The sequence below is a fragment of the Astyanax mexicanus genome, chromosome 13 (assembly GCF_023375975.1).
Source record: "Astyanax mexicanus isolate ESR-SI-001 chromosome 13, AstMex3_surface, whole genome shotgun sequence".
NCBI lineage: Eukaryota > Metazoa > Chordata > Actinopteri > Characiformes > Acestrorhamphidae > Astyanax > Astyanax mexicanus.
In genome coordinates, this window is record NC_064420.1 from 23,048,584 (window position 1) to 23,072,729 (window position 24,146).

The 24,146-nt window shown below is 37.7% G+C and overlaps 1 protein-coding gene across 1 annotated transcript; it reads right to left on the minus strand.

The window, feature by feature from the left end:
* Nucleotides 1–966: 966 nt before the first annotated feature.
* On the minus strand, nucleotides 967–23,352 carry cfi (complement factor I). The gene is made up of 24 exons (XM_022662120.2): nucleotides 23,232–23,352; nucleotides 21,895–22,261; nucleotides 21,588–21,741; nucleotides 19,378–19,562; nucleotides 18,198–18,308; nucleotides 17,900–18,022; nucleotides 15,913–15,942; nucleotides 15,795–15,824; nucleotides 12,435–12,464; nucleotides 12,318–12,347; nucleotides 11,347–11,376; nucleotides 10,876–10,905; nucleotides 9,739–9,768; nucleotides 9,197–9,226; nucleotides 8,819–8,830; nucleotides 7,936–7,965; nucleotides 7,808–7,837; nucleotides 7,662–7,691; nucleotides 4,936–4,962; nucleotides 4,683–4,819; nucleotides 3,738–3,841; nucleotides 3,146–3,426; nucleotides 1,482–1,583; nucleotides 967–1,359 (listed from the first exon to the last, which is right to left on the minus strand). The coding sequence occupies exons 1-24, from the start codon at nucleotides 23,286–23,288 to the stop codon at nucleotides 1,142–1,144; spliced, it is 2,208 nt and encodes a 735-aa protein (XP_022517841.2). The 5' UTR covers nucleotides 23,289–23,352; the 3' UTR covers nucleotides 967–1,141.
* Nucleotides 23,353–24,146: the final 794 nt, after the last annotated feature.

Here is a 24,146-nt window from a genome sequence, read left to right on the forward strand (position 1 = left end):
CAGCCCTCCATCAGTCTGGGATTTATGGCAGAGTGGGCCAATGGAAACCTCTGCACAGTGAAAGACATGAAAAAACATATGAAGGACTACCAGACTATGAGAAATAAGATTCTCTGGTCTGATGAGACGAAGATTGAACATTTTGGCATTAATTCTAAGTTGTATGTGTGGAGAAAACCAGGCACTGCTCATCAACTGCCCAATAGAATCCCAACAGTGAAACATGGTGCTGGCAGCATCATGCAATGGGGGTGTTTTTCAGCTGCAGGGACAGAACGATTGGTTGTAATTGAAGGAAGATAAATGTGGGCAAGTACAGAGAACAGAGGTAGCACCTCTTCCAGAGTACTCTAAATCTCAGACTGGGCCGAAGATTCACCTTCCAACAAGACGATGACCCTAAACACACAGCTAAAATAACAAACGAGTGGCTTCAGAACAACTCTGTGAACATTTTTGACTGACCCAGCCAGAAACCTGACATAAACCCAACTAAGCATCTCTGGAGAGATAGCTGTTCATTAATGTTCACCATCCAAAAGGGTGCTTCTACTCAATACTGAGCATAGGGTCTGAATACTTATGATCATGTGACATTTCAGTTTCCCTTTTTAATACATTTGCAAGAATTTCTAAAAAAAATTTCCTGTCAGAATGGTGGGCTGAGTGTACATTCATGAGAAATTAAATTAACTTTTTTGATTTTAGCAAATGGCTGCAATTAAACAAACAGTGGAAGATGGGCTCTTTTTTTACTCTTGTTCTATCTCTAGTAATAAAGTATTTTAGAAGGATGCTGAGGCACGCCAGCTATTACACTGTGTTAGCTATCATGTTCTATACCACCTGGAAAACCCTGGTTAGTACAGTAAATACAATACATATGCTGCTAATAAAATCATTCAGATATATATTTAAACTGTACAATGTGATCATTACTCTTTAAATAAGGACAAAGACACTAGCTGGTTGTGTGAACATTTTAATGGAATCTAAAGTTTAAAATATTTTGTACTAAACAGCTTTCCACTCATATTTACTAAACATAATCCCACAAGTTTCTGAAGCAACACTGAACATCTCAATGATATTTCAAGATTATAGCAAGGTTACTATGAGCTCTGTAACATCCTGCTCTTCCTCAGTGGTTGTACTTGGTGACTGCAGGCCAGCCGGTGTGGAAGCGGATCCATTCAAAAAAGTAGGCCACTTTAGTGTAAACGCCAGGGTAATTAGCCTCCCCACACTTCTCTCCCCAGCTCACGATGCCCCACACATATGATAAACCGCTGGCATCTGTACACACCAACGGACCCCCAGAGTCACCTTGACAAGAGTCCACACTGCCGGCCAAATCACCTGAACAGATAAACGCAGGTCAGATCACATTAAACCACATGCTATCACATTCACACACACACACACACACACTCATATTTATACACATTTACACATATTCTGCACACAGCGAATCCACATACCTGCACACTCCATTCCGTCAAAGAGCCTCTCCTTGTAGTATTTTTTACAGTCTCCAATAATTGACACGTTGGCCCATTTCAAAACGGTTGCACTGCGTCCCTCTTCAGAAACACAACAGACAACATTCTTAAAAATGAGCTTCTGAGCTTCTGCAACCCCCCCTCTTCAACCCTAACACCAGCCGCTATAATACGAACTGTAAAACAGATTTCCAGAGAGCTTCTTTAACTTCTGAAAGTCTTTGCTCCTTCTGTTTAGACTGATAAACTGCTGTCTGCTTCTATTTAAAATGTAAGCCACATATAAAATTAATTAAAGAAATATTTAGTGATAGTCCAGTGTTTATAAGTACTAATCTCTATCTACAGATTCATTCATGAAGATCATAGACTTAGCGTGAATCTGTCAAAATGTCAGGAAAAACTGTGTTTTGTCTTAAAGATTAGTTGTAGTTTCAGGTTTGTGTTTATATATATAAACTGTGTATATGTGTATATATATAGCTCTGGAAAAAATAAGAGACTACTTAAAAAAGATGAGTTTCTTGATGGATGATCACAAGCCATCAAACCAAGCTGAACTGCTTGAGTTTTTGCACCAGTAGTGGCATAAAGTTATCCAAAAGCAGTGTGCAAGACTGGTGGAGGAGAACATGATGCCAAGATGCATGAAAACTGTGATTAAAACCAGGGTTATTCCACCAAATATTGATTCCTGAACTCTTAAAACTTTATGAATACGAACTTGTTTTCTTTGCATTATTTGACTTGCCAAAAAATTTTGGGCGGAGACAATTTATCATTATAAGGTAAGACTGGAAGGGATCTGCATATTTTTCTCTCTACAATGCAAAATATTTTTACACATTAAATAAAGACACTGCAGTAGAAGAAAAATCGAGAATTACTGTTAAGCCTTGAGATAAAAGTAGTTACCAGTTTAACAATTTAAACGCTTTACTAATTGGTATACGTTACTTAGAACTAGCTCTGATATGATTGCTAGGCCAAAATGTTAAAATATAAATGATGCTATTTGTTAAAATCAAGATTTTAACTTTGAAACTTTGAAATATTAACAGACATGTTCACACAATAGATGACTCACTGTGGCAACCCCTGAAAAGGGAAAAGCCAAAAGAAAAAGAAGAAGAAGAGTTCACACAATAAAAAAAAAGAATCATGAATGAGCTGCTCACTGAATTTATCTGATTTAATTCTGAATTTTATTATTCAGAATAAATGTTATAGTATTTAAAAAATGGGTATTTTATGGGTTAATTAAATTAAAAATAGATAATGTCCCTGTACTGATGCATATTTTAAGACCTGTTTGCAGGAAGAATGTATGGAACAATACACCACCTGAAATATCGCTTGGTATCCTTAGTGCCTAAAACGTATATATATATATATATATGTTTTTTTATGTAATGGCATATAATATTACAAAGTGGTAAAAGAAATTATCGTCCCAACTTTCATTAGAATGTGTTGCTTATTAACTAATGACAAGAAGTTCACAAGACATAAATCATAATCTCATATCTCACATACCTTAGGTTTACACTGTCTTAAATAAAACACATGTAAAAAGTGCTATTTCCATCCTGTCTCAGCTTTTCTGATGTGGGGTTGTACTAGTCTTACTCTGGTTGTCATACCTTTGTTTCTGCCCCAGCCAGAGATGGTGCAGGTGTCCCCGGGCAGGAACTGCAGAGTGGACCACGGTACACACACTGACCTCACTGCAGGGTTGGGGTTTATACATTCTTTCTCTGTGTTTAACTCCTCCAGCTGCACCAGTGCAATGTCGTTTTGGTAGGTTCGCGAGTTGTAATGTTCGTGAATGATGATGTTTTTCACTGGAACTATATCAGATGTCTGCTGCTTAGTGTGCTTTTTCCACAGAGAGAACTTAATCTTGAAGTGCTGAGGTTTTGGCCTGCACACATAAAACAAACAAAAAAATGTAAAAACATGTTGTTTTTGCAGCTTAGTTTTAATATATGGACTTTATTAAGTTGTAAGCAAAATGGGTTTGAGTTTGAAATGGCAGGAAATGTGGACACTTGGTAGATAATAATTCAAGCATAATTCTGTTTTCCATACTGAATTATTAAGTCTGAGGGTAAATGATAAGTGGGTAATGACAAAGTATTTCTTTATTATTAAAAAGCCTGTAAAGTTCACTGTCTGCAAATAATCTATTTTAAAGTGATGATATAATGAAAATTCTACTGTCCGTCAGCTTACCTGACACAGTGGGCAGCAGTCAGAACCCAACAACCCCCCAAGTACACCCCCCCACAGTTAATACTGCCGTCCTCCTGCACTGCCACCTGCCACTGGATCTGAGTCTGCACAGAAAATATCACTCAATCATTAACACACAACTGTTTAAAAGTATAAAATGTATCAGTTATTTTTACAGTTATTATACATCTCTGGAAATTATTAAGAGACCACTTCAGTTTCTGAATCAGTTTTTCTGATTTTGCTATTTATAGGTAAATGTTTGAGCAAAATGAACATTGTTGTTTTATTCTATAAACAACGGACAATATTTCTCCCAAATTACACATAAAAATATTGTCATCTAGAGCATTTATTTGCAGAAAATGAGAAATAGCTGAAATAACAAAAAAGAAGCAGAGCTTTCACACCTTAAATAATGCAAATAAAGCAAGTTCATATTATACAGTTTTAAAAGTTCAGAAATCAGTATTTGGTGGAATAATCCTGGTTGTTAATCATAGTTTTAAATGCATCTTGGCATGTTCTCCTCCACTAGTCTTACACACTGCTTTTGGATAACTTTATGTCACTCCTGGTGCAAAATTTCAAGCAGTTTAGCTTGGTTTAAAGGCAATGACAAGATTTTTATTTGGAATTTGGGAGAAGTGTTGTAGAATAAAAAAACAATGTTTATTTTACTCAAACATATACCTATAAATAGCAAAATCAGAGAAACTGATTCCGAAACTGAAGTGCTCTCTTAATTTCATGGCTTGTGATCATCCATCTTCCTCTTGTTTATATTCCAGAGGATTCCAATTTGGTAAAAGAGGTGTATGTATGGGTATTATTAACAGTGTAAGTGCAATAATTATTTATTAATTAATTATTAATTATTTATTCTTATACATATAATTCTTTATTATGTAGTAAATGCTTGTGTGTGTGTGTGTTTGTTCTGACCGGTAGAGCCTCTTCTCCTCCCACCACTCGTTTCCTGCGTTTCTGTTTTTTATTATCTTCTGGCCTATAAACATATTCCATGTTTGGAATACCACACTTCAACTGACTCTCTGTGAAGTCCCTAGATAGCTGGATAGCTGACACACACACACACACACACACATCCACAGCATAGTGTTACTGTTTCATTGCTGGATCACACACACACAGTTCATATCTGAAGAGCTGAAGCAAACATTGTAAAAAGTGTTACCTTCCTTCGGGTTTGACAAAAAAGTCCCTGTAAACAGCAAGCACAGTGCATATCAGTATATCAGAAATATACAGAATCATTCAGAGTGGGTCTGGCATAAAAGGTAGCCAGTAAGTATTATTCACAGTGGTGGTGAATGGAATCAGATACATGAACCTCTAAAAACTCACCTTTACATACACTACCTGATGCCTAAGACACTGTTTTACCACAGTCACCATAGTAAAAACAAGGCAACACTTCAAAAACATAGTATAACGCCATTCACTAGGGAGGGATACATGCAGTGTGTTGTGTGGGAAAAAATCTGCCAAATACACAGTGTATGTTCACTTTACTTAAAATGAACACAAGATGTTTCATGTTTTCTCTAGTCAACTTTATTTCAGTTGTTAAAATAGGTTATTTCCTGCATTTAGGGCTTGCAACATATTCCAATACGTTTGTGAGTGTAAAGCATTTACTGCTTTCTAAAGTTGTCTTTCCTTCTCACAGGATGTTTTGGCACTGAGCATAAGTGATGAAGTGTTTCATGTGTTCATTTTTTCCTATTTTCCTGCTCAGTACCCATACCCACTTTTCCAGCGCCTAGTCTTTGGATCAAATGCAGCATGTGGTTTCGCATTATCTTGTTGAAAATTGCATAGATAAAGGCAGCAAAGGTTGCTATAAGATCTCAAAGTACATTTCTGAATTAATCCTGCATTAATTACTCAGCCACAAACCAGGACAGGCCCAGGCTTTAGGACTTGTTGCTGCTAACAGTCTAGATGGTCCTTTTTGTCTTTGGTTTGGAGCACACAGTGTCCATTTCCATCACTATTTACTGTATGTTTCGGACTTTAAGGCGCACCTTAAATCCTTTCATTTTCAAAAAGAAAAATGTCAGTGCGCCATATAATCCGGTGTGCTTATGTATGAATTCTACTGGTCAGGTTGTAAGAAGCAGTAAAGCCACTCCACTGAAGTACGGCATTATACAGGTGTTTCAATAAAGATTCTCCGGCACTATATGTAGTAGCATTAGCTATTAAAACAAGCTACATGGGAGGAACCGCTAGCTGATAGAGCCCTAGCTTACCGGAACACTCAGGGTTCCTCAGTGTAACGCTATCAGGCAGCATTTACATCCCGCTTAGACAAAAATATTGGAAATCTAAGCTTACTGCAAATAAACGGAAGCACTTTACAAACCTTTATAAACGCTTTTTAAGAGAGAAATCTGTGTAGATTTACATCCAGTGCTTGTTTGACTTTAAAAGAAAACATATATATATTTTTTTTAATAACTACAGTTTTGTTTACTTAAGCGCTATCCCCAGCTTCCCCATTACAAGGGAAACATAGCAACACTTTTGCTAATTTCGATATAGGCATCCTTACTACTGTCGCTTAATGTGCCTTGTAATGCAGTGCACCTTGTGTATGAAAACAGACCAAAAAAATGGACATTTATTAATAAAGTGCCTTATAGTCTGGTGCGACTTATAGTCAGAAAAATTACAACTCTGCTGTTAACTACCTTTAAATGGCTTTACTTCAGCAGGAGAGTCTAGAAGAAAAGATTGATTTTAAAATACGCATTTTAAAAATATATGCCTTTTTTTTTTTACTTTTTTTTTTTACATTTCCCCAAGGAGGGCGAAGACTACTTCCTCCGATACATGTGAACTCAGCCACCGCTTCTTTTCGAGCAGCATTGCCGAGCAGCATCACAGCGCACTTGGAGGAAAGCGCAGCGTCTCGGTTCTGATACATCAGCTCACAGACGCCCTGTGATGCAGACATCACCCTAGGAGTGATGTGGGAAGAGAGCGCCATCTACCCACCCGGAGGGAGCAGGGCCTATTGTGCTCCCTCTGAGCGCAGGCAGCTTGATGGCAAAGCAGCATGAGCGGGGGTCTGAATATATTCTTGCACTTTTCGTATTACTGTGCTTTATTGTGTAACTGCTAATGGGTGCTAAATTTCCTTTGGGATCAATAAAGTGCCTGCCTGTCTGCAGAAAGGGAGAAACATCCTGCACACCCAGAGAAAAACAGGACACCTGGCCACTGACAGATGGCTGTGGCATCATCAGGGCTTAAATGTATGCCTTCTGTAATGGAATAGCTCTGGTATTAAGTGATTATTAATGTTAAAATGTCTGTAATCATGTAAATAGTAACATATGGGTTATCTTATTAATACTTGGCTCTTCGCATGTGACCTACTCACACCTTTCAAAGGTCACACTCTTTTAGGCCACGTACTCACACATGCTGCATACAACGAGTGTGGGGTGAGGGGCTACGAGAGCATATAAAAAGGAATGAAGGGGGTAGCTAAGCAAGCAGATTCTTGGTGTTCGCGACACTGTCTGACTTCAATAAAACCTTGCTACTCACTTCGATCCTGACTCAGCATTCAACATTATTATTTCACTCCAAACCACCAAATTTCCACAACACTTCTCATTAACATGACGCTGGAAGTGATCATTTATCACTTCTGTGAATGTCACATACAGTGCATAAAAAGTGTTTATTTAAATATAAGTAAAACTGAATAAGTGTCACCCTGTGAAAGTCAGCGTTAAAAAAAAATCCAAGTAATTTGGAGCATTCTGATTGGTCCAATTAATATGCAATTCTGACACAGATTCACAATTCTGACTCACAATATACTGAAGATATACTAAAGCACTATTGTAAACGTCACACATGGAGCTTTGCCTTTGCTGTTACCTTTTTCTGGCTTCACTTCAGCTGGAGAACCTGTGTCAAAACATATTGAGAATTGATTTGAAAAATAATGATTTTAATATAATTTCAGCATAGTCCAAAAAAAAAAAAAGATATATATTAACTGAGCATCAGAAAGCTGATTTTACCTTCTGTAGGCTTCACTTCAGCAGGAGACTCTTTAATAAGCGCAGTAAGAAACAGTTTGTTTCATTTCTTATTGTAGAATTGTAGAAAAAATACATATAGTAAATAAGCATGTTTACAGTGCTGTTACCTTTTTCCGGCTTCACTTCAGGAGCAAAGTCTGTAAGAAACACAACGGTGAGAGCTGGATTAATGCAGATTGTGATTAAATATGTGTGCACCATCTACAGCTTCAGATCACGCCCCCTGCTGGTTTCACCTATCAGCGCTCAAGGTCTGAGTTACTGATGATGCTATATACTGATATTACACACTCTATATGATATATGCACAGTGTATTATATAGTTTTATTGCTCATTTTTGTCCTAAAACCAGTTTTAAGTGGTGAATATTGTTGCCTCACACTAATAAAGGATTTGATTTTCAAAAAATAGCTCTAGTTGTTAAAGTGTATGCCCTCAGACTTTAAATATAGGATTATTTCATATGATTTAATATTATCAGGTCATATTACCAGCACTTTTTATACACATTCTAGCATCTTCCACAGTAATCCAAAGAAGCTCATATTGGATACCATATACAGTTTGGACACACCTTCACCTTCAAGATTCAGTCCTCTTAAATGGCTGGTTGGTATACAGTGAATAGCCCTATTTGAGTAATGTTCTAATCCATATTATGGCCATATTATTATAGTACTTTAAGAAATGATGGTCTATCTGAAACATTTCAAGAATCAGAAGCGTTATGATAAAACTGGCTCTCATCAGGATCATTAACAGTACCTCACATAAGAGCCACGTAAATGCTTCACATAGTCTTTTGGCTTTTTTAACACTTTTAAAGGAACTACATGATTTTTCTCATTAAGAGCTGCGCCTGTGAAACAGTGTGGAAAAACACAATAATACATAATATATAACTGATCAAGGTACAGTACAGATTTCACCATTTTTAAATACTGAGAAGTGTGTGTGTGTGTGTGTGTGTGTGTATTTCAGATACTAACCTCTTTCAGGTTCTGCATGTGAATGTATGTCAGCAGTTAGAAAAAATAAAAAACACATATAATTATACATTGTGTCACTGTAATGCAAAAACCTTGTAACTCCAAAAGAGCAGCTTTGCAGGTGAAGTAAAAAAATCAACTCAAACTCTCAACGAAAGTCAGTATAGAAATAAATGGAGCACTTTAATAAATGCATTCAATATGTAATTCTGACATAGTGTAAAGAAAAACTGCCACATTTACATAATATGTCAAAAAAAGAGAAAGGCAAAAATGGGGATGCAAACATTTTGCATGAATCTTACAATATACTGAACATATTAAGCAGATTTGTGAACCTTTGCGAACCAGATTTGTGAACTTTGCTTGTGATGTTACCTTTTTCCGGCTTCACTTCAGCAGAAGAGCCTGTGTCAAAACATATTAAGATTTAATAAAAAAAAAAAATATATATATATATATATATATATATACATATATAGGCTATAAATAGGCTATATTTGTGCTAGGATAAGGGTTTTAACGCCATTCTATAAACACCATAAATGGACATTATTCTCAGCCCCCACTCCCCCACCCCCCCTAACGTGCAGTAAAAAAAAGTGATCTGTTTAATGCAGATAAATAAAATTACAGTGCTGCCTTAGCAGTAAAAAATACATAATTTAAGTAAGTATTAAATAAATGAAAAATAAATAGAAATGTTTAAAGTTTTGACCATTATTCACGTTAGAAAAATGTTATGTTTTAATTGCGGCATTTTTAAGTAACTAGTAGCCCAGTGATCGGGGAGGTCAGTCAGATTAAACATACTAACAATTATTGTTCTACCTATATATATATATATATATATATATATATATATATATATATATATATATATATATATATAGGTCAAAGTATGCTAAGGTGCTCAGTACCTTTTGCAGGCTTTACTTCAGCAGGAGACTCTGCAGGAAACACAGTTAGACAGTTTGTTAAATTATTCTTCCAGTTCTAACATTTCTTTAACTTTGAGAGTTATGCTCTCTAGGTCTTAGGCCACCGATGGATGACTGCTGCTTCGTCAGGTATTGAAAATTACAGTCTCTTGATGACGTGACAATGGATTTTTCACCACAAATATCTAGCAGGTTTAATATCTGGACTTGTCAGCAACTGCTACAGACAATGAGAAAACAAGACACAGGATGAAGAAAAAGCGGAGTGTGGATCATCCCTATTCTCATGCTGTTTTCTCACCTAATGGGGAAAATGCCTTATATAGTGCATTCTAGGTACGCACATGAAATGACACTGTGAACTAAGGGATGTTAAATGTTAATTTTGGCCTCACTCCACTCCACAACTTTAGCAGGTGTGGACATTTCAAAGCTGTCTCCTAAATTAACACAATATGCTGACACTCTATTCACACCGGATTATTTGACATTCCAGCTTAAACAGCAAAGCAGTTACAGGTGCCTGGACAAAACTGCTGCAAACTGGTGGCACAGATCTCCAAGCTCGAGTATAATCATCTACGCTCCAGCTGCTTATTTGGTTTTTCTTTTTCACCTTAAATAGTGAAGGAGTGAAATTCAAGTGCTACAACATGATTCATTTCTGTTATTAGTTATTCCACCTTGAGAAAAATGTAAAAATAATTCGGAAGCTTTTTCATTGGTCTATTCAATATGTAATTTTGAGAAAGTGTAAAGAACATTTACCACATTTACATACTGTATTATGTCAAAAAGGGAAAAACACAGAAATTGAAATGCAAACTTTTTACATTAATTTGACAACATACTGAACATGATAAGCAGGTTAGTAAATGTTTCATGTGGAACTTTGCTTTTGATGTTACTTTTTCTGGCTTCACTTCAGCAGGAGAACCGTGTCAAAACGTTAAGAGTTAATTATATAGAGTTTTATATATATATATATATATTTTTATTTATTTATTTTTTTTTTATCTTTTTTTCTAACCTTCCCTCCCTTAGGTGAGGGAAATCAGGCCAAAGTATAGTAAGGTGATCAGTATCAGTGAGCATCACACTTAAAGCTGCTGTTACCTTTTGCAGGCTTCACTTCAGCAGGACACCCTGCAAGAAACACAGTTAGACTGTTTGTAGAGTTAACCTTACAATTCTAACATTTCTTTAACTGTTTTCTGCCTATTGCCTCCCCCTCAACACAAGTTAGCAGGGCTGAGAGGATCACTGCAAGCACAGTCCTCCAACGAGAAATAAAGCTCCACCACATCTTCTCAAACTGCTGCTAATACAACACCACTGGAGCATTTCAAAACTTTCTCCTAAAGTAACACTTCATGATAAATGTACATACTGTTATCCCATTATTAAGTCAGTGATAAAATAATGATTTATAATTAAGTCTTTATGTATAATTATTCCAAGTAACTTTGAATAATTGTGAAAAACTGCCACATTCACATTATGCCAAACATTTTAACATGATTTGCATGATTTAAACAATGTACTGAAGATTTATTTCAGTAAATGTCAAAAAAAAGCTTCTGTTACCTTTTTCTGGTTTCACTACAGCAGGCATGCCTGTGTCAAAACACGGATTATTTGACATATTCTTATTTGAAATTCCACCTTAAACAGTAAAGCAGTTACCTATGCCTGGATAAAACTGCTGCGACATTTAAGGTGGCACAAATCTGCAAGCTCAAGTATAATCAGCTACGTTGGCTTCTTTTTCATGTAAGCCACCCTAAGCACTGCAGCTCTTACATAATTGGTGTTCTCCAGCTGCTTATTTTATTTTTCTTTTCAACCCTAAATAGTAATGGAGTGAAATTCAAGTGCTACAACTTTTTTTTTTATTTCTATTAGTTATTCCAAATAAAAGTAAAAATCATTTAGAATCATTTTTAATGGCACATTTAAAATGTTATGTTGACAAAGTGTAAAGAAAAACTGACACCTTTACATATTATGTCTACAAGAGACAAACACAAACATGGAGATGCAAACATTTAACATTAATTTGACAATATACTGAACATACTAAGAGACCACTTAAAAATCAAGAGGACGATGGATGATCACATGCCATCAAACCAAGCAGAACTGCTTAAGTTTTTGCACCAGGAGTGGCATAAAGTTATCCAAAGCAGTGTGTAAGACTGGTGGAGGAGAACATGCCAAGATGCATTAAAACAGTAATTGAAAACAAGAGATATTTCACCAAATATTGATTTCTGGACTCTTTAAACTTTATGAATATGACCTTGCTTTTTGCATTATTTAAGGTCTTTTTTTGTTATTTCAGCCATTTCTCATTTTCTGCAAATAATTTCTCTAACTGATAATAGTATATTTTGGAATTTGAATGAAATGTTGTCCGTAGTTTATAGAATAAAACAACAATGTTTATTTTACTCAAACTTATACCTATAAATAGTAAAATCAGAGAAACTGATTCAGAAACTTAAGTTGTCAGTTTTCAGCATTTCAGTAAATGTCGAATAAGAAGCTTCTGTTACCTTCTTCTGGTTTCTCTTCAGCAGGCGTGCCTGTGTCAAAACACAATTCATATGATTAAAAAGCCATTTTAGTCTAATCTAAGCTAAAGTGAACATCATTCTTAAATCTGCTGTTACCTGTTGCAGGGGTTTCTTCAGCAGGAGACTCTAAAAGACACACATTAAGAAAGTTTGTAGATTTAACCTTATAGTTTTCTGGTTTAGTCATTTACAGCTCCAGTACCACCCAGGAGATACCTCCTCTTAACAGATGAATTTAGCAGTGCTGGTAGGAAGATAACTAGCACAGTCCTTCTCTGAGACATAAAGCTTTATCACATCTTCTCAAGATGCTGCAAACACAACAGCTACCAGATGGCTAGAATAGAGTGGTGGGAAGAGAGTTAAGCTATCTAGTACTCTGGACCACTGATGGATGATTGCGGCTTCATCAGGTATTAAACCTACAGTCTCTTGATGACATCAAACGGAAGGGACCACTTACCTCAGCTGTGATCATTAAGGACAGTGCATAAATGATGCTAAATGAAAAATCACAGTCTATGGAAACTTAATCAGAGTGAGTTTTTTCTGAATCTAGCAGGTTTAATATCTGGACTTCTCAGCAACTGATACAGCCAATGAGAAAACAAGACACAGAGTAAAGAGAAAGCCAAGTGTCGATCATCCCTTTTCTCATTCTGATTTCACACCTGTGGGTGGGAGTGCCTTTTATGGTGGGAGTGTATTCTAGGTATAGAAATGACGACATGAACTGAGGAATGTTGAATGTTAATTTTGGCACATTGTCTTATCATGAGCATGGTATGGACATTTCAAAGCTGTCTCCTAAAGTAACACAATATGCTGATGCTCTATTCACACCGGATTGTTTGACATTTTCTTACTTGACGCAGTTACAGGTGCCTGGATTAAACTGATGCACAATTTAAGGTGGCACAAATCTTGCAAACTTGAGAATAATCAGCTATCCATTTTTTCCCCCTTCTAATCCACCTTACCTGCATATGGTACATGTTACATGCTTATTTGATTTTTCTTTTCCACCTTAAATAGTGAAGGAGTGAAATTCAAGTGCTACAACTGGTTTTATTACTATTATTAGTTATTCCACCTTAAAAATTATAAAAACAGTCAAAAAGATAACTCGCTGCTAACTTTAGTATGTTAATTAGCTCACCACTAACATTAGCTAGCTCTCTGTTTACCTTAGTTCTCTTTCTGGTAACGTTAGCTAACTCACCGCTAAATTTAACATGTTCCCTTTACAAATGTAATTTAAATACAGTCAATTTATGACAGTTTAAGACCTTAATTACCCGGATTCTAATTAAAGACATTTTAAGACTTTTTAAGAACCCGTGGGAACCCTAATTGAACCTACAGTCTCTTAATGTCTCTTAATTCAAAAGCAGTGTGTAAGACTGGTGGAGGAGAACATGCCAAGATGCATAAAAACTGTGATTAAAAAACAGGGTTATTCCACCAAATATTGATTTCTGAACTCTTAAAACTTTATGAATATGAATTTGCTTTGCTTGCATTATTTAAGGTCTGAAAGCTCTCCTTCTTTTTTGTTATTTCAGCTATTTCTCATTTTCTGCAAATAAATGCTCTAAATTACAAATATTATATTTCGAAATTCTGGATAAATGTTGTCTGTGGTTTATAGAATAAAAAAAACTATGTACCTATAAATAGCTAAATCAGAGAAACTGATTCAGAAACTGAAATTGTCCGACGTTACCCTTTGCAGGCTTCACTTCAGCAGGAAACTCAAGAAACACAGTAAAACTGTTTGTAAATTTAACTTTACAGCTCTAACATTTCTTTTACTCAGGGGCGGATCTAGCCATTTTGGGGCCCTAGGCAAGATATAAACAAGGGGCCCTCATTCTTGAAACACACACATAAACCAAATAACTAGAGATGGAACGATCGATCGGCAGTGTATCGGTATCGGACGATTTTCAGCCAAAATACGATATTCTTCTGATTTTAGCCAATCTGATTCAGGAGTTTAGGGTTAAGCAGTTTATCAGAGCTGTGTATGGCTGAAACTGGTGAAACCGGTGAAACTGCTCGCTTACAGGAAGCTGCAGTTCCTCATCCAACCACTAATCGGAGCTGCAGCAGCAGCAGCACAAACCCCGCGGTCTTTACTCAGTCAGAGCTACAGCCCAGCAACGGGCTACAGAGCTCAGCTGAGCCAGTCTGGAGCGTTTTTTACAGTTTTCTTAAATTAATCTCTGTAGGAAATAAAGGTTTGAACCCCACTAAACGGAAAATACAGCTCTCTACAGTTTATCTTTCAGCCCAAGCAGCTAACAGCAGCAGTTTAGAGCAGCCGTCACGGAGTCACTGCTGGGATTACATTAAAAACAGGTCAGTTAGCGCGCTGCTAACCTCAGGATGTTTATAACTACGGAGTTTAGTGCACACACCACGGCTGCAAGGTTAGACTGTTGAAGGCTACTGAAGACTATTAAAGGCTATTGGAGGTTATTGAAAGAGTTATTGGGGGCAGAAATCAGTAAAGGCTGGTTCACGTCACAGTGATGTTTATTAATGTCATTAAAACAGATTTTGTCAGGTATTGTCTTATAAATATTTACACATAACTTATATCTCTCCTAAAAAGCGTTTATTTTGGTCAGTAACTCTCGTGTTTATTTAATAGCAGCGTAAATTACCAGTGTTTGGGGGCCCCTATGGAGGACAGATTTGGTCGAGACCCTAGTCAAATTAAAGAACTGCCTCTGCTTTTACTGTTTCCTGCCCAAAGCCTTCCCCCTAAAATATGAAGTTAGCAGTGCTGAGAGAATGACCGCTAGCACAGTCCTCCTCAGAGACAGAAAGCGCTCAAAATAATGCTGCTAAAACAACACCACTGGAGCTTAACATGCTTGGAGGAGAATACTAACTGCTAATTCTGTTATGGCGGACATAAGATGGTTAGAATAGCTATTTCTAAAAAGCACATTCTAGGGAAAATATGTGAGAGTGACTTTTCTACAAAAAAAAAAAAAACAGTCATCTCAAATAGGTCCAGGCAGGTGGACCTGTCAGCAACTGCCACAGCCAATGAGAATGCAAGTTGGAGGGTGAAGACTAAACAGAGAATGGAATTACAAACTCTGGTCTTTATCCATTTTTTCATCCATATTCTCAGTATCATTTTTATCTTATCTGTATTCTTTGTGCACACAAGGCATGAAACAGTGAACTGAGGTATATTAAATGGTACACACTATCAGGCCTTATTTGAACTCACTCAAGCATTTCAAAACATCCTCCTAAAGTAACACTTCATGATTTGAGTAATTTTCGATTGGTCCCTTCAATATGAAATTATGACACAGTGTAAAGAAAAACTGCCACATCCACATTATGCCAAAATAATCTGAACATTGCATGAGTCAAACAATGTACTTAAGATTTAATTTCAGCAAATGTCGAACAAGAAGCTTCTGTTACCTTCTTCTGGTTTCTCTTCAGCAGGCGTGCCTGTGTCAAAACACAATTCAAATTATTAAAAAGCCATTTTTTGTCTAATCTAAGCTAAAGTGAACATCATTCTTGAAGCTGCTGTTACCTTTTTCAGGGGTTTCTTCAGCAGAAGACTCTAAAAGACACACATTAAGAAAATGTATAGATTTAACCGTTTTCTGGTTCAGTCATTTACAGCTCCAGTACCACCCAGAAGATTCCTCCTCAGTATTGGAAGGATGACCACTAGCACAGTCCTTCTCTGAGACTTAAAGCTCCACCACAAACAACAGCTACCAGATGGCCAGAATAGCTCGCTCTCAGTGGTGGGAGGAGAGTTATGCTCTCTAGTACTCTGGACCACTGATGGATGATTGCAGCTTCATCAGGTATTAAACCTACAGTCTCTTGATGACATCACCACGGAAGGGACCACTTACCTCAGCTGTGATCATTAAGGACAGTGCATAAATGATGCTAAATCAAAAATCACAGTCTATGGAAAATAAATCAGAGTGAGTTTTCTAAATACACCTCAAATATCTAGCATTTTGAATATCTGGACTTTGACATCTGGACAGCAACTGCTACAGCCAATGAGAAAACAAGACACAGGGTAAAGAGAAAGCCGAGTGTGGATCATCTATGGCGTCACATCAATGTCAAAAGTCGGGGGAGCAAAAATACCAGCTGGAAAAAATGAACTAGCGTGTTTTAACATTTTGCGTGTGTAAATTAACTTCTTGCGAGCACAAATGTGAAGCTCGTGAGCGAAAAAAGGGGAATTGTGTGCGTGCTAAACAAAATATAAAATTAAGACCCGAGAGAAGAAAAATTAAGCTTGAGAGCGATATTTTGTTCAGCGCGCACACAATTCCTTTTTTTTTTGCATGTGAGCTTCACATTTGCGCTCGCGAGAAGTTAATTAACACACACAAAATGTTCAAACACAGTGGGTTTTTTTTTCACCTGGTATTTTTGCGCCCCCGACTTTTGACATTGATGTGACGCCATAATCATCCCTTTTCTCATTCTGATTTTACACCTGCGGGTGGGAATGCCTTCTATGACATGACATGACATGACACTGCAAACTGAAGAATGTTAAATGTCAAATTTGGCCTCACTCCAATAATTTACATATTGGACAATAACAATACATAGTCTTTCCATGAGCAAAATGTTTGCAGGTGTGGACATTTCAAAGCTGTCTCCTAAAGTAACACAATATGTTGACAATAAATCCACACTGGCTCATTTGACATTTTTGCACCACCTTAAACAGTAAAGCCTGGACTAAACTGCTGCACCACTTAAGGTGGCACAAATCTGCAAGCTCGAGAATAATAATTTTCTTCAAATGCACCTTAAGTGCTGCAGCTGTTACATAATTGGTGTTCTCCAGCTGCTAATTAGATTTTTCCTTTCACCTTAAATAGTGAAGGAGTGAAATTCAAGAGCTACAACTTTTAAGTTTTATTTCTGCAATTAGTCGTTCCACTTTAAAAAAAATAGTAAAAATCATTTTGAAGCATTTTCAATGGTCAATTCAATATGTAATTCTGACAAAGTATAAGGAGAAACTGTCACATTTACATATTATGTAAAAAATACTATTAAGCGGTTTAGTGCAACTTAAGGTGCTTGTTTTATATATTTGATTTTTCTTTCTTTTTTTTTACCTTAAATGGTAAAGGAGTGAAATTCAAGTGCCACAACTTGTTTTATTACTGTTATTAGTTAAGTACACCTGATATTCTACAATTTGATCGTTAAATGTGTATATATTTACATAAAACTCAAACAGGAAATGAAATTCTGTAACTTTAAAGCAGGAACTTTCTTAGGAACAGTCTAGAGACAGTCCAGGGATGTGATGGGTGATTAAACTTCTCCTATATAATTTAAAGTACATTTTAACTTCTATATCAGCTTCCAAAAAAGGTCACATTTTGACTCACAGAGTTCAGGTAGGAGGGGCCCTTATCAGAATCTTGCTTAGGGCTCCAGTTCAGTTCAGACCATCTCTGGGTGACCACATACTTTTTGTATACTTTAGTGTATCATAGTTAGAGCAAGAGAATGAACCTCACTGGATTTACTGGACTTTACTCCAGGGACTTCATCCTCTCCTCCAAGACAGTCTCTGATTCCGTCCTCTAAGGCATAGTTCGGAATACACACTCCAGACTTACAGTGGAAGCTCTTTTCACAACCTGAATACACACACACACACACACACACACACACACGTCAAAGTCAGATTAGATGATAGATATATCAGGAAAACAGAACTCTTCATTAGAGTCATGTGACCTGCCAGATCTTGGGTCAACTGGCATGAAGTAATTCATATATATAATACCTACATGTAGATTATTGATTACTCACTTTTACAGCACATCTCATCACTGTTATCTCCACAGTGATCGATTCCATCACAGATGTGTTTCCACTGGATACACTTACTATTTACACAGGTGAAATCTGTACACTTCTGACCTGGAGAAAAAAAAACACAAAAGGTTTAACTATAAAACAATGTATGAACAGCCAATTTGTGGCTATGTTGCTATAAGCTACAAGGGTGGGGCTCAACTGCAAATGGCTAAATGGACATACATAGACACCGCATACCCTGCTTCCTGGCGTGTCAGCGTGGCCACCATATTGGAGGAGGCAACCCTGCACCCCAAGTGCATTAATTCACACTGAGAAAGGTGTAAAATACACCTATAATAATCACAACTCCACAATTTTTTTACCTGATTTACACAGGGTTTGGTTTGTTACAAACAGCAGAGATGTGGTAATGATTCAGGACACTGTCACACATTACAAATATGTGCTTTCATAATAAAATACTTTGTTTTATGCTCTTTAACAAAGACAGACATATTGTATGTATATAATGTGTGTATTTATGTATAAATATATTATACACACACACAGTAAAATGAACGCTGTTGTTTTATTCTATAAACAACGGACAACATTTCTTCCAAATTCATTTTTATATATCTATATAATGTGTGTATTTATGTTTATATGTGTATGTACGTATATATAAACATAAAATGAATTAATCTATACACTTTTAATATGCTATACCATATGTCTGTCTTTGTTAAAGAGCATAATATTAAGTATTTTAGCATGAAAGCAGGTATTTGTAATGTGTGACAGCGTCCTGTATTATTTTTATATCTCTGCTGTTTGTAACAAACCAAACCGTGTGAAAATCAAGTATAAATTGGTAGAGTTGTGATTATTAGAAGTGTATTAAATGCCTTGCTCAGTGTAAATTAATGCACTCGGGGCGCAGGATTGCCTCCTCCAATATGGCGGCCACGGTCTATGTATATGATGTCTATGACTACACTGATGTAAGATTAATGGGTACAGCTAAATTGCTGTAGGCAGGATGGATAAAGCCTAACTAGGCTAAATTGTTTGAGCTAAACTTTTTGGCAACACATGGTGGATATAAAATGGGCTTTTTCTGCAACCTAAGTAACAATGTCTAGAATATACAATATATTTTAAAGTCATTCTGATAGAAGACGAGCACCTTCAAGAGCCGTGTAGCATTTTACTGCAGCGATCTCAGAGTTCCCCACACTTCGAGGCTTATAGAGGGTACACTCAGCCAGGGAGAGCTCAGATCCTGTGCATCTTACATTCATGCACTGAGACAACCCCAAAGAGATATTTTTAATTTCATCAATTTTCAGCTTCTTGGTAGCAGCTGCTCCTCTACAACATAAAGAAAAAATAAAAAGCATGGCTTAGGATTTGTTTATTATGTTATTTTGTTTATTGTGTTGAGTGGAAATGAAAGAGATGCATGTAGTATTTGGTTGAAGATTTGGTTAGTTGTGTGTTTACGGGTATGATTATCTTGGTGAACAGGTGCAATTTCCGAACTGTAAAGTTCTGACTGTTCTGACTTGATGGTGTGATTGTCTGGCTTCTAACTGAACAGGATTACCTGACTGTACATGTGTGATTGCTTGTGTGAATAGGGGTGACAATTTCACGGGTACAGTTACTTTGCAGTACAGGTGCAAATACATAGATGTGTGATTGTGATTACCTGGTTGTATAAGTGTGACTACCTGGCTGTACAGGAGTGATTACCTGGCTGTACAGGTGTGATTACCAGCCTGGATAGGTGTGATTACCTGGCTGTATGGGTGTGATTACTGGCCTGTACAGGTGTGATTACCTAGCTGTACGGGTGTGATTACCTGGCTGCACAGATGTGATTACCTGTCTGTTCAAATGTGATTACCTGGCTGTATGGGTGTGATTATCTGGCTGTACAGGTGTGAATATCGGGCTGTACAGGTGTGATTACCTGGCTGTTCGGGTGTGATTATCTGGCTGTACAGGTGTGATTACTGGCCTGTACAGGTGTCATTACCTGCCTGTTCAAGTGTGATTACCTGGCTGTAAAAGTGTGATTACCTGTCTGTACAGGTTTGATTACCGGCCTGTACAGGATTGATTACCTGGCTGCACAGATGTGATTACCTATCTGTTCATGTGTGATTACCTGTTTGTTCAAGTGTGATTACTGGCCTGTACAGGTGTGATTACCTGGCTGTACAGGTGTGATTACTGGCCTGTACAGGTGTGATTATCTGGCTGTACAGGCGTGATTACCTGTCTGTAAAGGTGTAATTACTTGGCTGTACAGGTGTAATTACTTGCCTGTACAGGTGTGATTACCTGGCCTGCACAGGTTTGATTACCTGGCTGCACAAATGTGATTAACTGGTTGTACAGGTGTGATTACTGGCCTGTACAGGTGTGATTACCTGGCTGTACAGGTGTGATTACCTGTCTGTTCAAGTGTGATTACCTGGCTGTATGGGTGTGATTACCTAGCTGTACAGGTATGATTACCTGTCTGTAAAGGTGTAATTACTTGGCTGTAAAGGTGCGATTACCTGTCTGTACAGGTGTGATTAACAGCCTGTACAAGTTTGATTACCTGGCTGCACAGATGTGATTACCTATCTGTTCATGTGTGATTACTTGGCCTGTACAGATGTGATTACCTGGCTGTACAGGTGTGATTACTGGCCTGTACAGGTGTGATTACATGGCTGTACAGGTGTGATTACCTGTCTGTAAAGGTTTGATTACCTGGCTGCACAGATGTGTTTACCTATTTGTTCATGTGTGATTACCTCTCTGTTCAAGTGTAATTACCGGCCTGTACAGGTGTGACTACCTGGCAGCATAGGTGTAAAGGTTTAAGTACCTGGCTGCACAGATGTGATTACCTATCTGTTTATGTGTGATTACATGTTTTTTCGAGTGTGATTACCTGTCTGTAAATGTGTAATTACTTGGTGTGTACAGATATGATTGCTGGCCTGTACAGGTGTGATTACTTGGCTGTACATGTGTAATTACCTGTCTGTAAAGGTGTAATTACTTGGCCTGAACAGATGTGATTGCTGTCCTGTACAGGTGTGATCACTGGCCTGCACACGTGTGATTACCTGTCTGTAAAGGTGTAATTACTCGGCCTGTACAGGTGTGATTGCTGGCCTGTACAGGTGTGATTACCTGTCTGTAACGGTGTGATTACCTGTCTGTAAAGGTGTGATTACCTGGCTGTACAGGGGAAATTACCTGTCTGTAAAGGTGTGATTACCTGTCTGTAGAAGTGTGATTACCTGTTTGTTCGAGTGTGATTACCTGTCTGTAAGGGTGTGATTACCTGTCTGTAAAGGTGTGATTACCTGGCTGTACAGGGGAAATTACCTGGGATATTCTGTCTTATGACGACAGGCAACATTGGCTGCAGCGATGTTCCATGTTTTATCTGCACACACCAGAGCTTTCCCTTTTTCAGTGTGTACCTGAACCACTTCGATGTCACCGAGCTTATGTAGCTGCACCTCAAATCCCTTTGCATCTGGAATCCCCCCAAAAACACACACAGTTATTCACTGTATACATTATGATGAAATTAAAAAAGACAAGTCATTTTGAACATTTAGTGTTTCATTTTCGTTCGTTCTCTCTCTTTCTCTCTCTCTCTCTCTCACAAACACAAACATACACACACCTTTGCAGTTGAAACCGAAGTGAGAGAACACCGCTTTGTTGGATCTGCAAGCCACTGCTTGTGCTTGGCAATAGGAAAGGTAGCTTTTTTTGTCCAGTCCACATGCACTGTCGCCCACACGTGGGCACTGATAGGGCAGCTTGCACTGGCAATGTCCTGAGATGCAGCGCCTCCATGGTGGACAGAACACTTTTGAGCATGAGAGGTGTGTGTAGTTTGCCTCCAAACACTGCTGCAACAGCCGATCACGGGGGTCGATTTTGGATGGCTGCTGAACAGGGGCAGGTGGTGCAGACTTTGAAGCACTTGCTTTGTTTCCAGATTTGGACACAGGTCCACTAGGAACAGCATCCTCTTCCGGACTCTCCTGGTTAATCACAGTAGAACACATTTTATAATTAAAGAATTATTTGAAAATATTTACAGAAACACTACATGATTACAGAGAAAAAAAACATGAATCACATGAAGACACTACATAATTATATTTGCACAATAACAGAACAGGCTGTGTGATTACTGACCAATTAAAATAACTGCACAGACCAATTTGTTGTTTTAATCTAACATTTTCACAAGGACTAAATTCACTGGTAGTACTTGTGCAGTAATGCTGGTCACAACCTACCATAATCATAACTCCTCTGACCTTATTTTAGCTGCACTAGATGTATATATTTTTTGTATTTTTATTTTTATTTTTCTGTAAACGTTTGTATATATAGATTTATTTTATTTGTTTATATATTTCCTGACCTGTTTCTCTGTCCTTTCCTCTGTGCTGCTGTAACATTGCAAATTCCCCCATTGTGGGATTAAAAAAGGATTATCTTATCTTTACCCCATGCACCTCATGCAAGTTAACAGGACAGTAATTTGTTTATGGTAAAACATTTGCATATGCCTTTCTACTCAGCCTACATCTGTTTAGCCCTGCCCACTCAAATGGATGTTATAAGGAGTATTTAACACTAGTTTCATATTAAATGCTGTCGCTATATATTTACACAATCGCAATAATTCCACATTAAACAATGTTGCTCTATTTAAGCAGTTACACTATTTTCCACTTCCACAATCACACTAGTTTCACCTTAAATGAACTGTGACACAAACAACATAAAAGAAGATCAAAGGGATGATATGAGTTCTAATTATTATAAATTGTAAAATGGGCTTCTTCACGTTTAAGAACGCCCCTATGATACTTAATCAATAGCTGTGATCAAAGCAATAGTAATTTATTCATAATCATAATTTGCTACTTTGTTACGGTAGGAAAACTCACAATCATATCATTTCATTTTCATAAACTTTAAAATAACTGAAAAACTTACAGCACGTCCATCCTGCTGGAGTAGAAGAACTAGGAGCAGGCTGAGAAGGATCCTCATGTTTCCTCCTGTGACTCTCTCTGCCTGGTTCCCTGTGTTATAGACCCCTGTGTTGTCTACCTAAACACAGCACCACTGGAGAGTGCAACAGTCCCAAAACATAGGTCCCACAAATCATTAACTTCTGTCAATACAGAACAAATTTCACATTTCAGTTTACTGGAAGAGGTGGGCAGATTTACCACTAGTGTCAACAGTCAATCAGCTAGGAAGGTTGTGTCATATAGGAGCACTTTGTAGTTCTGTAATTGAAGTCCATCTGTTTTGGTCCTGTGGGGTCCTGCGTAAGAAGATATTGAAAAATGTTGAGAAATACTGAGACGGTTTACAGCATGTAATTATAGAACTACAAGGATATATATGGTTGCTCAATAAAATGGACAGTTCGTGTAGAAATGATTATTTATTATCAATTGCATTAATGTATAAAACTGTTAAAATACACATTGTTGCGCCGAGTGGTCCAGCGGTCTAAAGTGCTGCCACTATGATCGGGAGGTCACAGGTTCGAAAGCCCGCTCATGCAGCTTTGCCATCAAGCTGCCGACACTCAGAGGGAGCACAATTGGCCCTGCTCCCTCCAGGTGGGTGGATGGCGCTCTCTCACCACATCACTCCTAGGGTGATGTCTGCAGCACAGGGCGTCTGTGAGCTGATATATCGAAACAAGCCGCTGCGCTGTTCTCCGAGCGCGCTGGCTACTGGGCAATGCTGCATCAGCAGCAGCTCGAAAAGAAGCGGTGGCTGACTTCACATGTATCGAAGGAAGCGTGTGCTGGTCTTCACCCTCCTGGTGTGTTGGGGCATTACTAGTGATAGGGGGAGTTCTAATGAGTGGGTTGGGTAATTAGCCGTGTA

Bases quoted from the DNA above. Each gene is read 5' to 3' on its own strand.
- cfi (XM_022662120.2), bottom strand. From the start codon at position 23,288: ATGAGGATCCTTCTCAGCCTGCTCCTAGTTCTTCTACTCCAGCAGGAT. The intron at 18,309-19,377 runs GTGCTCGTCTTC...TTTTTTCTCCAG, and splicing joins ATGCTACACGGCTCTTGAAG to GTCAGAAGTGTACAGATTTC. The intron at 11,377-12,317 runs GTAACAGAAGCT...GTTTTGACACAG, and splicing joins TGAAGAGAAACCAGAAGAAG to GCATGCCTGCTGTAGTGAAA.